Genomic DNA, 16,820 nt, shown 5'->3' with positions numbered 1-16,820 from the left:
AATGTTAATCACTAACACTGAAAAATATCTATATGCTCATGATAGTTTAGATTCTGAATCGTAAAAGGGGCACAGAGGCTTGCGCCTTGTCTTTTAGGCAGGTCCCTTTCAAGGAGGTTGATCTGCACAAATCTTTCAATTATCTGAAGACTCTAGGGGGTTTACGCCATGAATTAGCATAATATAGCTTTATCTTTCTAGCACAACTAGGGCCATTATTTTCTGCAACTGTTTCATGTTTAGATCTAAATAATCTTTTTCTGTATTATGTTAATCAAAGGCATTTCTGATTTTGATCCACCAGTGCTGCTGCAGTTATTTTATTATTTTTAACTTCAAAAGCAGATGTTCAAGATTGATTGTACTTGTTGGTCTTGATCTCTTATTGCAAATCAATGTAAAAATAGAGCAAGGCTTTTCTAAAAGCTGGAATAATTAATGAACCAAGGCAATACTGACGTAGAACAATTGCCCTCAAGATTGCCCAGAGAAGGTCCCAGTTTGAAATGCTGCTACATCCATTAATCTTGGAATTTTCTTTGATCCCATCAAAGCAGTAAGGAAGCTGGGGTTGGGGGGGGGAGGTGGTTTGCAACAAAAGCTGTCACCAGGGAATCTGCTGATTTAGTGTCATAAATGTCTATTCAACCTCACCTTATACAAACAGGACTCATTTTCAGCTGCTGCAGCAAAAGAAAGAATCCCTATTTATTTGATTATGTCAATAAGATAGGATGGTTCATGGAAATATGAAGACCACTAGTTAGAAATAATTCCTATCTTTTTTTTTTTTAATCCCAAGACTATTTTTCTAGGTAAAATAACCTCAAGTATGATGCCCTATAACTATTAGCAAAACCTGTGGATTAAATATAAGTTATACCTGGATTCTCTCTGATGCATATGAAACACTGCATTATTGAAAGACTTACTTCGTTCATAATTTTTGCATTATTCTGGGCCAAAACCATGTTCATTGAGTCCATCAGTGTGGAATACTTCAAAGTGTCTGGGTGCTGGCGGTACTTCTTTTCACTAATAATCTCCATGGCTTTCTTGTTTTTCTCCGCTTCCAGGGAGCCCAGAGGGAGCCATCCAATGCCCTTCATGAAGTCAGCATAGTCGGCCTTGTACTGATTCTGCAAAAGACGCAAAATTAAATCATAAAACTTCCCAAGGATTCCAAGTGTGTGCTTAATATTCTGTAACTTCCACTTCATTTATAACTTTTCTGTAACTTTTCCACTTCAATATTTGGTGGAATATTGGTATTCAACCAACAGTATGTTGAATTTCATCCACTTCCTCCCTAAGCTTTCATCTTTTTTATATTTCCTTGCAGGATAAATTAAAAATAAGCAGAAATGTCTTTGTGACTTTTCTCAATGTCTTCATAATGAAAAAGTACTAAGGAATACCACATAGATTCATCTGCCAGGTGACTGTTATTTCCTTGAGAAAGGTGACAATGCTGACCTTTCTCACAAAAATTCCCAAGTCCCCTTGGTTAACAGATGACCATGGAAACCCCATGTTTCTCTTATGCCATCTTTGATCACCCACCACTGTTACAATTCCCTCAGGTATGCCAGAAACTTTCCTGGTACTTTGTGTAAATTTCATTGTTTGCCCCTCTGCTTTGACATCTCTCTCTAAAACTGTATCATGGTTGCTTTCATTCAGACTCTATGTAAAGACTTAGCTTTGTCTTAGATGAAGGGTTTTAGAGCCTCTCTAAAATTAGAGAGGAGGCACTGGTGAGGGAAAGGGAGCAAACTCTTTTTATTCCCTGGCAATTAATAGCTCAGCCTTCACATTCCCAAAGAGAAATGTAGGCTTGGTGTGGTCTGCTTTGGGTTTGTAACTTAATTCAGCTCTCCAACCATCAAATGTCCTCTTTAGCTAAATTCTTGGCTCTATACTGTCTTCCTTATATTTATTCCAAAAACGGCCTCAGCCATCACCTCCTCAAAATTTCATCAGTAAGATCTGCAAGGTTAGAAGCGGTGGAAATGAAAGCCGGTTAGGGGGTTGGGGAGGGGGCCTGAGCTATCAGGTTATCTGATTTCTTTTCCTTTCATTCCTCTATTAAAAGCCTAATATGCTTTTGACCATCTTTGCTAGACATATGTCCTTCACTACATTCTTTGTGAAACGAAGTTCCATTTGCTGTCGTGGTATTCAGAATCCAACAATGTTCACACCAACAACAGCAGAAAAGACGTCTTTCTAGAATTGATCTCCTTTTGCTAAAAGACATGAATTCAATCTAAGGTAACAAATGAAACACTCTGTGGGAAATTGCAGAAGAATTTCTTTCAGGATTTTCAAAATGTTATTACTTATGGTCATTCATGATTGCTTATTATCCAGAGTAAATGCTCTGCAAATGTTGTGGCTTTCACATACATCACTTTGAATCTGCATCATATTTTTGGCCAATTCAAAGTTCATGGCATCAGGAAGCATGTTGTAGGTATGGATCACGTTCCTGTAGTTGGTGTTGGTGGCTACTTCCTGAGACTTCTTGGCTGCTACCACACTGAGCATGTCCACCGGGGTGTGGAAGGAGGTCTTGGATTTCTCGTATGCCTTCTTGTATTCCCGGTCTGACTGCATCTTGGCCACTTGCATGAAGTGCACCAGCTTGGGGTCATCTTCCAGGCTCCGGAAGCCAATGTGTTTCCCTTTGGCTTGTTCATAGGCTTGTTTGTATTTGTACTGTGGACAGAGAAGAAATTGTGACAATGAAAATGGTGAAAGAAAGAGAACAAAGTACCATTCGCTACATGACATTAGCTTTGTCTTAGGTGAAGGGTTTTAGAGCTACTCTCAAATTAGACAGGGAGGCATCGTGAGGGGCAGGGAGCAAACTCTTTTTACTTCAGTTTTTTTCCCCCAGACTTGAGTTCATGGAAAGAAAATAACCTTAGAGTTATATGAAGAGATCTGAAAATAAATTGGTTTAGAGAGATTTAGAAAGCAGATTTCCCCACTCATCTGTCTGAATGACAAAAAAGGCTGCAGGCATGATTTTTCATGGTGCATCTTTAAATTCAGGAGAGAGACTGGCCATGGGCCTCCTGGATAAAACGTAGATTGCATCTTTACATTTGCTTAGAATTGTCTGTAAATAACTTGAATACTCTAAAGGCTACTTATTTTAACAAGACTCAGTCACTATTTACATTAATTAATGAACAGATGATTAGAGGGTGCTAGGATGGGGTGAAGGGAGGTGTCTTGTATGTCACATGGGATAGCATTCCCACCAACCCTGAGTAAAGCTGACCACAGCTCCTACATGCACACAAGCTTGACACATTTGTTCTTACTTGCTCATCCCCAAAAAGGTCCAGTGGAAGCACTTACATCACTGGCAATGTCTCTAGAGGCTCTTGCAGCCTTAATTGCAATGGCATCAGGCCTTAGATCATATCCTTTCTTCTTTTCCTCTTCCCAGCCAGCTTTGTACAGTTTCTAAACAATAAAATAGAAAAACAACAGCATCTTGTTATTGGGGTTAGAACAGAGGTCCCAACTACGAAGTGGTTGGCATGTAGAAGACAGACGTAAGTATCAGTTCCCTTTACCCTTCTCCCCAGCTTTTGCTGTTGTTAATCTACTTACATCACTCATGGTGATTTGGTTTACTCTGGAGAGTAAAATATCTGGTGTGTCTGGCATGACATGAATGGTGGTCTTGTCCTTGTTCCATTTTTCAGTGTAGAGCCTCTGCAATGAGAAAGTCAGGTGCATGATTTTACAGCAGGACAAGTTTACCTCAATGCTAGCAACAGGAAGAGATTGGCATTTCCATGGTAGAAGAGGTTAAATGTGGTATTAGAGAAACGGATGAAATAACAAAAAGATGGGCCGAGTAAACTAAATATACAATGAAAAAAAACATTATTGAATAAGGGAACCCTCTACCACCAAAGCATCAAATACCATCTTGCCTCCTCTGCACAACTAGGTAGAGTTTTGTGGTTCTGTCACATTCGTAACATGCTATTGTGAGATGACCTGAGGGGGGTCACTATGAAAGAGAACACTCTCAACATGATGGAAGCAACAGAGTCCTCCTACCAACACCACCAAGACGATCAGAAAGATAGAAACACTGAAGGAGACGATGGGGGCATTTCCAGGCTCAATGGCGTGAGCACCATGAGGGTTCCCTGGGCGAGGCTAGCAGGTGAGTCCTTACCTTGTCCATGTTCAGTTTGTTACTCTTGTTAAGTGCCTGTTCCATTGTGTCCATGGCGTATGTGAACTTTAGCTTCTCGGGGTGCTGGCGATACTTCTTCTCACTAAGAATCTCTCCTGCTTTCTTTGCCTTCTCCACCTCCAGGGACTCTATGGGGATCCAGCCAATCCCTTTCATCCAATTGGTGAAGTCAGATTTGTACAGATTCTTTACAATGAAAAACAAAAAAAACATTTTTCATTTCAGAAAGAGTCAGGGCTTGGGTTTCTTTGGCTACATGATTTACTTACAATCAAAAAGGAAAAAGGGAAGATGGGCAGGGGAAAAAAATCTGCTTTTTACTTCCTACAGTCTTTCAGAAGAAATTAGTTATAAAAGTGATTGCATTCATGGTGGTTTTGAACAGGAAATCCTGACCCAGCAATTCCTTTAAAAAGTTAACTTTCTTGAGGAAAAGAAAAATTAACAGAATTTCGCCCTGGAAGGAAAATTATATAACACCCATTTGAATCTCCTAATTTTTCATAGACAACATCATATGTTTGGGTCTAACACCAATATTTTAAATATATATGTACGCATATATAAAAAATTAACAACAAAACTACCTATAGTTCAAATGAGTGAAATCCTAAAACTCCCAGTTTTGGAGGGGATCCTTAATTACAGTGAGTGTGGCCAGGTCTGGGATGCAGCAAGTGATTCCTATTTTTCCCTCCCACCCATTAGAAATGGATGACAACTTGATAACCAGTACATACATCACTCTGAATCTGCATGGCATTCCTGGAGTGCTCCACATTCAAGGCGTCAGGCAGGAGAGTGTAGTTGTGGTATGGCTGTCTGTAGTTGGTATTAGTGGCAACCTCCTGAGATTTCTTTGCAGCTGTCACACTGACCATATCCAGAGGTGTGTGGTACTTGGTCTTGCTGGCTTCATAGCCCTTTTTGTACTCACGATCAGACTGCATTTTGGCCACATTCATGTAGTGAACCAGTTTAGGATCATCCTGAAGGCTGAGAAATCCAATTTGCTTGCCTTTGGCTTTCTCATAGGCCTCCTTATATTTGCACTATTTGAAAACAAAGGACAAACAAAAGTTGGAAAGCATAGCAGTTTGATATAAACCTAATTTATACAACACATTAAGCAAAAGCTAAATTCAGTCTGAATCTAGATAACATCTAAGTTTTTTTTTCATACTTTAAAATAAACAATTAGCAAAATATTTTTAATGGCTCATCTTGAGAACTGCTCTGGAGAGATCATTAAGAATGGAATAATGGGATAGTTTATATTTACACTCTTCGTAAGTAGATTATTTGAATATACCCAAAGGTTCCTGAGAAGTTTGTTTATTACGCATTTGATATACACTTTTATTTATTTATTTTGAGACAGGGTCTTGCTCTGTCCCCCAGGCTAGAGTGCAGTGGTGTGCAGTCATGACTCCCTGCAGCCTCCAACTCCTGGGCTCAAGGGGTTCTCCCTCCTCAGCTTCCCAAAGTGCTACGATTAGATGTGTGAGCCACCATGTCTGGCTAATGTATGCTTTTTTATTATCATATTTCCATTATTAATTTGTATTAACTTAAAAAGTATTTGCATAATTATGAGTACATTTCAGCCCTAATACAAATTAGTGTATTAATCTTGAAATTAATGTGTTTTTGCTCTATCAAGGTGTTTATTATGTCAATTCATATAGGAATATAACTTAATTTGTAAAAAAAAATAATTAAAATCCTGTTATGTAATGAACTTAAAGTAATTAACTAAAATCCTGTTATGTAATCCATGGAACTAGAAATATGGAAAACCACAAAGAATTAGCAAAATATTTTTTCTGGTTTTCCATGTTTCTATTTCCATGGATTTTTTTCTTTGTGGAAATTATAAAATTAAAATGTATTCTTTTAAAATACTTGGAGACTTTTCTAATTTAGTGTTATTTTAGTATATCATGACTTTTTCTGTGACAAAATCCAAAGAAAAAGTGTTTTTTAAGTTCCTAATGATACTAATGAAAATTTCAAATACTTCACAGTTTTTAAAAAAGAATTTTCTTCTTTGTAACAACTTTATTAATCTTTCAAATATGTGAAAAATATTTTAAGTGAAGCAATATAAACAATGTAATTGGCAATCAGGATTTTAGAAAATATTTTTATATTATAATTTCTTTACTTGATTGTTTATGCAGTTGATACAGTCTTACATATCACATATAGATTTTTTTTTTCCTTTTTTAGAGACAAGATCTCACTTGGTCACCCAAGCTGGAGTGCAGTGGTACAATTACAGCTCACTGCAGCCTCAAACTCCTGGGTTCAAGAGATTCTCCCATCTCAGTCTCTCAAATAGTTGGGACTATAGGTACACACCACCACACCTGGCTAATTTGTTTTTATTTCTATAGACACAGGGTCTTGCTATGTTGCCCAGGCTGGTCTTGAACTCCTGAAGTCTTTTAGATAGACAGAAAGTTTCCTACTTTTAAATAAGACTTACATCACTAGCAATATTCCTTGAACTTTTTGCAGCAACAATTGGGATGGCATCTGTTCTCAAATCATAGCCCTTGGCAAGAGTTTTCTTCCAATCTGCTTTATAATAAGCCTGCAAAAAAGTAGAGGTTATTTGATTATTTGACAACATTAAAAGAGGAATGAAACAGAATGCCAAAATATTTCTTATAAAACATGTCATAATAGATCCATTTCTATTAAGACAATCTACAAAGTTAGGACTATTTGTCTTTTACATATATATTAGATTTTATTTAAAAGAATTAGTAAACTGTTTACACAGTATAATCTCAACTGATCAAAAAATGTATATTTTTCATAACAATGCAACAGAAAGGTAATGCTTTGACTGTTGGATAACAGAAGGTTTTCATTTATTTTGCATAATTTTCTATATTTTCCAACTTTTCTATAATATATAATACTTTTGGGAAAAATTTTCTTGCAATGAAGTATTTCAAGCTTATGGAAAGATATGAATACCAAAACTAAAAATACAGATGTAGTACAACTCAGCTTTGATTGATCTTACTGCTTAAATATTACTTATAAAATTAGAAAAAAATTTAAATGAACCAAAAGCATAGGAATGTATAGATGGAGATGAAACAGAACCTAAAAACATTGGAAAGAATGACTAAGCCATCTTTTAAGAAATTAACAATTTTATCCAAGTTTGATTATGTTTTTAAATTAGGATTTATCAATATCTTTTTTTAGAAAAGGAAACAATTCATAATAGTGGATCTAAACATTACCACCAATTAGGTGTCTAGACTACTCAAGAGAGAGGCTAGTTACATACAAAAAAAGAATTTGTGAAGAAAACGAAAATTTTCTGGATGTTTTCATAAGTAATTAAAATAAAAGTTGCAGAAAGCAATATTTTCCACACTACAGACTAGGTACTCTTGTGTTTTCTAAGCTTGTCTATCTCATGTTCCATTTTTTTTTTTTTTTTTAATGGGACACAATGTACTTGACTGACTTTACAACCCACTAAGGAGTCACAGCCCATAGTTTGGAAAAGTCTATATTAGGCAAAATTGTATTGTGGCCCTAGGCTCATGTTGTATGGTTAAGGGTTTAACGTGGAGGCTCTGTGTTCACACTCAATTTCCCCCTCTACAATTCTCAGGGAAAGAGTTACGAAGAACCAGAAAGGAGAGGCCCGCATAGGCAATATTAGCACTGGGCCAAATACTCACGTCACTCATGTTGAGGGCGTTGACCTTGGCTTGAATAAACTGAGGCAATTCAGGATCAATAGTGTACTTGTGCTTCAGTTTCTCTCCCTCCACCTTGTAGTTCAACTAAAAGCAAAGGAGGCAGCAAGCACATATCATTAGCTCACATCATGTAAGTTTCATCAAGCACAGAGGCCTTTAAAAAGGAAGCCTATCATTGTGTTTTCCATTTACGAAACAAATGCCTACTCTGTTATAAGGGAGGGGACCCTGGTAGATGCAATTATGTTCTCATTCTACCAGTATTTACTGTGGGCCAGGCAGGATGGTACATTCTGTGTTTAAAGAGGTGAGGAAGGCAGATCTGTCCTTATTGGAGCTTATTGTCCAACAAAAGGGACAGAAAAAAAAACATGTAAACTACAAACTATCACTAGAATTTGTGATGTGTGGTCAATGGAGTAATTGTAGCAAAGAAACAAGGATGGTCAGTAAAGCCACTCTGCAGAGGTAATATTTATGCTCAAACTTGGAGATGGGGCAGAGGAAGAGCATTTGGGACCTGAGGCTGGAAATGGCCTGGCCACCTTGAGGAACTGAAAGCAGTCTAAGTCATGGGGCTGGAATGTGCCTGGGTAGAGGTGCGGTAGGGCAGTATTAGACAGGAGGTGCAGAAGGGTCACAGAGAGGAGGGTCTTTTCAGTGAAGTTGATGAGTTTAGATTTCACTTCACATTCAAGAAGTTCCTAAGGGGTTTTACACATGAAAGGGACAGGCTTGGATTCGTGTTTTAAGACAGGCTTTTGTGGTTGTTTGAGACCCCAGGCAGGGAGTCCAGATAACAGGTTATTACAGTTGTCCATATGAGCCATACGGAAGCTGGAAGCAGGGTTGGTGGCCGTTGGGAGCAGGCTGGCTGAGAGATATTTAGGAAGCTGACTCAGCAGATGCACTGGATGTGGGAGTTCACACAGGGAGGTGTTAACAGTGGCTGCCAAGTTCCAGCTTGAGTAACGAGGTAGATGTTGATGGCATTTATTGTGATGGCGAAGACTTTATATAGTGAGTGTACAGTTTGCCTAGCTAACTGGAAAAACACCACGAGAAGCGACATCTCGCTCGGTACAAAATAAATCAAAGAATTTATACCGTGTATTACCCCTAAGATAGAATTAACCCTTAGACATCTGTGATAATGTGGGGGCAGAAGCTAAAATCCACAGATACTCAAATCCAAGGCAAGGAAAGCGTTCCCAACCTTCCAAAATCTGGGGCTAAAAATACGAAAAGTCTTTTTTTGCTTTTTACTTACCCCTCTCTTGCTGGTGGAGGCATTTTAACAGAACTCTAAAATTAACAAGTCATGTGAGGCCCTGAGCATTGTAATTAGCTTCTGACAGAAAGAATAAGAGTCCATATAGATATAGTCTCAGAATGAGATCCCAGATGACTGCAAATAAACTGCTTATCTCCTCCCCAGAGGCCTCATTCTAAGATTGCCTCTCAGAACATGGAGCTATTATGCAAGGGGATTAGGACATTACGCCTCTTCCCTTTATGACTAGGTAGAACTATTGCAATCAAAGCAATAAATAGCTTCTTTTGCAATTCAGACAGAGCCACAGATAATAATAGTAATAATGTCATTTCATATGTATAATGTGTATCTGCTTACAAATAGCACAGGCTCTCTACATTTGGAAAACAAAGCAAATTTGGTATAGCCCCTCATTTTTGCCTCCCTGTTTTTCCCATGTTCAAGATCCCAGTTGCTTCAGAAGTCAGCCCTTTCTCTCGTACCTATGAAAGCAGTTTATTTGCTGACATAGATGCATCCTCATGCATTGAATTAGGAAGGATGGTGGAGCGGCTCAGACATGTGGGGTTATTTATGGACAAATCCTTTGAAAGGAAACCACTCACATCACTTAGCTGCTTTGTGTTCTGCTGAGCCAACACCATGCCCATGGAATCAGGCACACTTGTGAACTTGATGGTATCTGGGTGCTGTCGATACTTCCTCTCATTTAATGCATCGCCTGCTTTCTTGGCCTTCTCAACCTCCAGGGAACCAATAGGGATCCATCCGATGCCCTTGAAGAAGCTGTTATACTCGTCTTTATACACATTCTGTAAAAGGGTAAGCTCATATGAGAAGATACCCTGGAGAATATTCAAGGGATGTTTCTGGGATCTGAAACTCGCTAGCCAAGGGAAAGGAACAGCAACTCTTCAGCATGCTCATGTCTGACTGTCACAGAGCTTATCTGGAGGGTGGTAATAAGAAGAAGCTGCTCTGTTGTTACAGTGTATTACACAACACAGAAGGGAATCTAAGTCACATATTTTCATGGGTACTGCTAAAAACATTTTTTGTTGTTTTTGACAATAAATTGGTACTTTCCACAATGGTTGTTTATCTTAAAGCAGGTTTTTTCAAGTCTCTTACTTGAGACTGGAAGCCTGATAAAATGGAGAGAAATGACCATGCTTCAGAATGCATTATGCAACACAGAAGGGAATCGAGGTCTCCAAGGGTACTGCTGGAAAATATTTTGTCACTTCTGACAATAAACTGGGCTTTCCTTTTGATTTCACTGATGACTCCAAAACTAAATTACATCCATACTGTCCACCTAGGCTATGCCTGAGCTCATCCGGGGAGCAATAATTTCATCAAGTGACAAGAAATATGTAACAGCTCTTCCCTTTACAGAGGACAACTCTAAGAGAAATCTGGCTCCTGCAGAAGGAAACGCCCTGATTGTTAAACACCTCTCTGTGCAGCTCTCCATGAATCATGTTGCAAGCATAAATCTTTCCTGGTTCATTTTAGATGACTCATAGATTTACATGGAAGACATTGTGACCTTGAGTTAATAAAGGAAAAAAATAAAACCCCACCTTTCCCAAATTCAGGAAGGATAGAAAATTCTTCTATATTGCATTTTATATCTATCACCATTGCAGCCAACCCATCAGGAATATCCATCTTCTCTTGCTGAGAATCAAAGTGGCTCTCATAGTTAGTGGAATATACTTTTATCTTTCATTCATAAGTTATTAAAGACAACATTAATGATTATGATATAAGCATAGAAAGCAGGCAAAAACAGCTTGTCTACTATGCCTTTAGTAGTCTTTCAGTAATGGTTGTTTATTCTAAAATGAATTTTTCAAATATCTTACTGTAGTATGAGGTCTAATAAAAGAGAGAAATGATCATCCTTTAAGTGCAAACATCTCTGGGTCTGTTGTTACACATACTTACATCACTCTGAATTTGATTGACATTCCTCGTATGCTCAAGACTCATGGCATCTGGTAGGTATGTGTAATGATGCAATGGCTGTTTGTAGTTGACATTGGTGGCAACATCCTGGGCCATCTTTGCAGCTGTGATGCTAACCATGTCTCCAGGGGTATGGTAGCTGGTTTTGGTGTTCTCATAGTTCTTCTTGTATTCACGATCGGACTGCAACTTTGCTACATTCATATAGTGGACGAGCTTGGGATCATCCTGGAGGCTTCTGAAACCCACATGCTTTCCCTTTGCCTTCTCATAAGCTTCCTTGTATTTATACTGTGGAGGCAGAATTGGGTTAGCAAAGTCCTAGGCATTGATAACATTAATGCTACAATTATATTCACTTACAAAGACACTCAGAACATTGTGACTTTCTCAAGAGTGTACAAAAAATGCAAACCACAGCCTCCTCCAAAAGGTTCAGTGAAAACTTATATTGGAGTTTCAAGCCAATGTCATGATACATTTGAGATCAGTTTATTTTCTTTGCTATGACTCCTAGATGGTTTGCATGTGGAATTTTATTTAAAACAAACTGAATTTTCACACTTAATATGAACATAACACATTCTAAAGATAAGAGCAGTATCTCTTGGCTTCATAGAGATGTGAATGTTTTCAATTTAATATGTTCTTTTATATCACAAATATGGGTCCCAGCTGAAAGACAGCTGGGCCTTCACCAGCTTCTTTTATCAGCAGCTGCTTTCCAAGCTCACTGCTGAAACAGCTGCAAATGAATTAAGGAGCCACAGTAAGGACAGGACCTGCTGTGGGGTTTTCCCATCAATAAAAACCTAACGGACAAAGTTCTGCTGTCCACTGTCTCTCGCTGCAATGGAGATATAGATTGAACAATCCTGTAACAGGTCAAAACCTCAATTGTTATGCAAGACAATTCAAATCCACTTAAACGCTGCAGACTTTCAGCTCCTGCAATTTAAGCCTTAATTCATAAACAAGAGTTTAGCAGGCAAAAGGAGTCAAGTAATTTCTAGGCATGTGAAAAAGCACTGTGCAGTTGCTAAAAATAAATAAATAAAGTTGCACCATAGACTTTCACTCCCTACTTAAACTAGAAATGCATTTCATAGTGATGTGCATTGTGTGCAGATCTTTGAGAAAGACATTTTCAGTACCATTCCTCCAAGAAAAGCAGTAGCGTTTTTACACTCCTATCTCCTGTGTGGTCTGTACACCTAGTTGGTTTCTTCTCTTTTCTCAAATCAAGATTCTAGTCCCTGGGATAGCATGTAACAGTGAACTCTGCAGGGCATGCATGCTTTCTAAAAATTTTGTTTTTTAAAGATGGAAAGGAGTAGAAGTGTATACTTTTTCTGGTACAGATGAAATGGACATCAATTTACATGAACCAAAATTATATCCTAAAAAAGTAGACTTTTCCCCCTTTGGTTTATAAAAATCTGTACATTTTATATAACATTTTTTCAATGTTTTTAATACAGTTATAATGCAGTCAGTCATTTGAATTTAATGTGGTAATGCAGTCAGGATGTTCCCACTGAAAATAAATGTGGGCTGTCAGAGAAATGTGTCAGTGAAGGTAATTTGGGCTGTGAATCAAAGGAGAAAGCCACTGTCAGATTTATGACAGCCCTGCCAAGTGGGGTCAACTGAAAAGAATCAAAAAAATATTTCTAAAAGCGACAGGTTTTCCAAACAATATTTTGAGAATTTAAATGCCATTAATTTGACATATTTCTTTCAATGAAGTATCAATTTAAACAACATTTGATTACTTTTTAAAAAGGCAAACACCCAAATTTCATCTAAAATTTTTACTCACATCACTAGCAATGTTTCTCGATGCCTTGGCTGCAGTGATGGGAATAGCATCACCCAGCACATTGTTGCCCTTGGCTATTAAGTCATGCCAATCCCGTTTATAACAGACCTGGACAGAAAAGCAAACAGGATGTCAGCATCTGTGTACTCATCAGCTTAAGTGATTCCTTAACTGCTGGGATTGTTTTGTTCTTTTCCAGACAGAAGTTAAAGGAATCCTCCATAGCACATACCGCTTTAGGAAATCACATTGGCAAAGTGTCACACTTTGTGTGCAGCATGAGATCATTGAACTCTGCACTAATTATTGACCTATATCTGGTTTTGACACCTATTGAAGAGAGGAATATTCAAAGGCTGGATCCAGAGAAAAAGAACAAGGTTTTGGAAACTATGGTATGTGAGGATCAGCTAGAGACACAATGAAGTTGTTCATTCTCATGAAAGGAAGGTCAAGAGAACACCTGGTGGTGAGTTTTCGAAATTTTAGGGTTGTTATTTTAAAAAGGATCTCATTTATTGTTATGTTTCTGGAGGATAACAACCTCCCCCACATGCAAAACTAGGAAAATTAGGTAGAAGTTTTAGGGGAATAGATGTTGGGCTCTACATAAAGAAGAATGTTACATCCTTTAAAGTTGTCCTACACTTGAAAAGGTCACCTGAAGAGGTAAAGGACCATCCTTATGGGATATGTTTCAATGGGGGATTTGTGGGAAACTGACCTAAATAAATAGTCAAGGCACCATCCTACTCTTAAAGTCTATGATTTTATTGTCAGGTCTGAATTTGACATCTCAGCGAAGACAATACTTACGTCACTTATATTGTAAGCATTGCACTTGGCCTGGAGAAACTGAGGAAGATCAGGACTCATAGTGTATTTATGTTTCACATCTTCTCCTTTAGCTTTGTATAAGATCTGCAATAAAATGCATTTCACATAGTGCAGGAAGGAAATTCTATTAACTACTTGCTTTAAACAGTTATTTTTAGCACAATCAGCCACGATTTTCTACTGTTAAAAATCGTCAAAGGCATTTTTCTCTCTTTTTTTAAAAACAAAACAAGCATCTTATTATCTTAATACCCACAACTTTGTGTGTTAAAATAGAAAGAGAAAAAAATTCTTAAGAAAATAAAAATTGTTCACTGCCAGAGGTGAATGGAAAGGTAAATTCAACCATGAAGTCCTAGCAAGAATAATAAAATTCACCAGAGCCAAATAAATTTATTCTTTGCCTGTGAGTTAATAGTTCTCACATTTTTGTAAGTTTTTGTTTCTTTATACCTAGAGAGAAAATAGTAGTTAGAATAAATCTTTCATTTCTGCTAAAAACTTTCCAAAATAGAATTGTATCAATAAAAACATACAATAATTTCCTCATAATATAGAGGTGCTTATACACCAATCTAGCATACTCAAAAGGCTCACTATTTCATATTTACCCTATGTTGTTACTTTAAAGAATTATATATACTTTTCACTGAAAGGTGTCAAAATATGTGATGCAGAAATCTTACTGCATCCTCCTATCATATACATCCTTATTTCCCTGGCATGCCTACGTGGAGTATGACAAGTAAACTGGTATGCATGCAGCCAAGATAAAATCTGACATGGCTAATAGGTAAATTAATCCCCAAATACTAAATAATCTCTTCTAGGACCCAAAGAGTTACCTCTAAGTCCTCACTGCCTTTAAGCACAATATCTAAGCAATCACAGATTCATGAATTCAGCCTTCTACGCAGCTCCTTCTCTGACATTGCTACTGCCTTAGCTTCAGTCCAATTAAGAATTCCTCGGATTTCAGTGACAGCCTTCTAATTGATCTTCTTGCCTCCAGTCTCTCCTTTCCAAAGTCTCCACACTTGGGGCCAGCATTGTGTTTTAAAATACAGGCCTGATAATGGGACTCCACAGATTAAACACATTCTACATCTCTTTTTTACCTACCACATAATATTCAGACTCTAAAAATTAGCGCATGAGCCCCTTACTAACCAGGTTACAATTCTGAGCCTTTTGCGTCTATACTTTTTTCATTCCTTTTCTACTGCTATTATATTTTTCCTTTTGCCAGGAATGCTCGCTTCTCTCACTTGCCTGGGAAACTCAGGTAGGCACTTACCTTTGTACAAGGCACCTCCCTTGCTCTCAACATTTTTGTCTCCAGCAGCATTTGTCTCTCTGGATGACAATGCCCTGTTTGTAGCCATGTCTTTGTCTTATGCTCTTACCCTACATTCTTGTGAATTTCTATATCCCATGAATCCTCATCTATTTCATCTTTTTGCCACCAGCAGGTACTACAGTGCCTAGCACACAGATGTTCAAAAAGCATTCATTAAATAAATTAACAAGTGAATGCTTTTGATCTTCTATACACCAGACTTTCCTTTAGAAACTTTGACTTTAGCCACAGCATAGACGCTGCTCATGTACAGGCAGCAAACGACACTCATCTCAATCAGACCTAAGTTAAAAAGTCTATGATAATAGTATACGCTGAATTCTTAGGAGCAAAGACACATATTCATATGTATTACTTCTCTGTATTAATGTTTTATATATGAAAAGAAAATATGAGAAGCTTAATATAGAATCGAATACAACAAATCTGCCAAAATAAAGTGTCTGGGATTTAAGCTTAAATTCTGTGTATGTATGTGTGCATGTGTCTGCATGTGGCGTTCTAGAATAGAATTTTTCCACCATGTCACAATATTTCAAAGATTTAAAAGGAAGATAAAAAGCAAGAGAGAAGAAAATGTTAGTGCCCAAACTAAACATAACTAATTAAAAAAAAATTAAATAAGCAAAATAATAAATTTAAAATGGAAAGAATAAAAATATTGGGCTGCTGTTGACTTTTCTTAAATTGCCCAGAAGAATAAAAATATTGGGCTGTGGTTGACTTTTCTTAAAAGCTTCCTCCATATCCTCTGTCCTTTCTATTTTGTTGTACTCACATCACTGACTTGCTTTGTGTTCTGTTTTGCCTGGACCATAACTGGGGAGTCCACGATGCTGGTAAATTTGAGGGTGTCTGGATGTTGCCTGTACTTCTTTTCATTCAGAGCATCACCGGCCTTTTTAACCTTTTCGACGTCAAGACTGCCGATAGGAATCCAGCCAATGCCTTTCATCCAGTTGTTGTAGTCTTCCTTGTAGACGTTCTACAGCAATGGAGAAAAGAGGAGTGAGGGCCCAGGCCAGGGTTCTTCTCATGGCAGACCCTGAACCTACAGGTGGGTTTTCTTGAGGAGTAAATGACACTTACATCACTCTGTATCTGCATCATGTTCTTAGACAGCTCCAGGTCCATGGCGTCAGGCAAGTAGGTGTAATGATGGAGAGAATGCTTATAGTTGACATTGCTGACCACATCCTGAGCTTTCTTAGCCGCCACGACATTGAACATATCATGGGGCGTGCTGTATTTGGTCTTTGTCTTCTCATAGTCTTTTTTATACTCCCGATCTGATTGTGTCTTGGCCACATTCATATAATGAACCAGTTTAGGGTCATCTTGAAGACTTTGGAAGCCAACCATTTTCCCTTTAGCTTTTTCATAATCTTTTTTGTACTGAACCTATTGTAAACAAAGGTAGGCATAATTTAAAATATAGCTTTGAAGGTACTACTAAACAATGAGGTCACGATTTGAAGTAATTGAGCTTCTCCTAAATTCTTGTACTTCAATAACTGAACATTTAGCAATTCACTTCTATATGCTTTGAAATGTAGCCTGCTTAAAATAAAAATGTTATGTAT

The 16,820-nt window shown here is 37.7% G+C and overlaps 1 protein-coding gene across 1 annotated transcript in view; it reads right to left on the bottom strand.

The window, feature by feature from the left end:
* NEB (nebulin) overlaps positions 1-16,820 on the bottom strand; it is a 217,375-nt gene that overhangs the window by 149,108 nt on the left and 51,447 nt on the right. Inside the window, exons 33-46 of the mRNA XM_017523188.2 lie at positions 16,327-16,638; positions 16,016-16,222; positions 13,857-13,961; positions 13,041-13,148; positions 11,198-11,509; positions 9,850-10,056; positions 7,948-8,052; positions 6,723-6,830; positions 4,972-5,283; positions 4,211-4,417; positions 3,631-3,735; positions 3,373-3,480; positions 2,410-2,721; positions 933-1,139 (exon numbers count right to left, since the gene is read on the bottom strand). Coding sequence (XP_017378677.1) covers positions 933-1,139; positions 2,410-2,721; positions 3,373-3,480; positions 3,631-3,735; positions 4,211-4,417; positions 4,972-5,283; positions 6,723-6,830; positions 7,948-8,052; positions 9,850-10,056; positions 11,198-11,509; positions 13,041-13,148; positions 13,857-13,961; positions 16,016-16,222; positions 16,327-16,638 — 2,715 coding nt within the window. The remainder of the gene's footprint in view (positions 1-932; positions 1,140-2,409; positions 2,722-3,372; positions 3,481-3,630; positions 3,736-4,210; positions 4,418-4,971; positions 5,284-6,722; positions 6,831-7,947; positions 8,053-9,849; positions 10,057-11,197; positions 11,510-13,040; positions 13,149-13,856; positions 13,962-16,015; positions 16,223-16,326; positions 16,639-16,820) is intronic.

This window comes from Cebus imitator, unplaced genomic scaffold (genome assembly GCF_001604975.1).
Source record: "Cebus imitator isolate Cc_AM_T3 unplaced genomic scaffold, Cebus_imitator-1.0 Scaffold27, whole genome shotgun sequence".
Lineage (NCBI taxonomy): Eukaryota > Metazoa > Chordata > Mammalia > Primates > Cebidae > Cebus > Cebus imitator.
The sequence above is the reverse complement of the archived record's forward strand: the minus strand, read 5'-3'. Positions and strand labels throughout refer to the sequence as shown.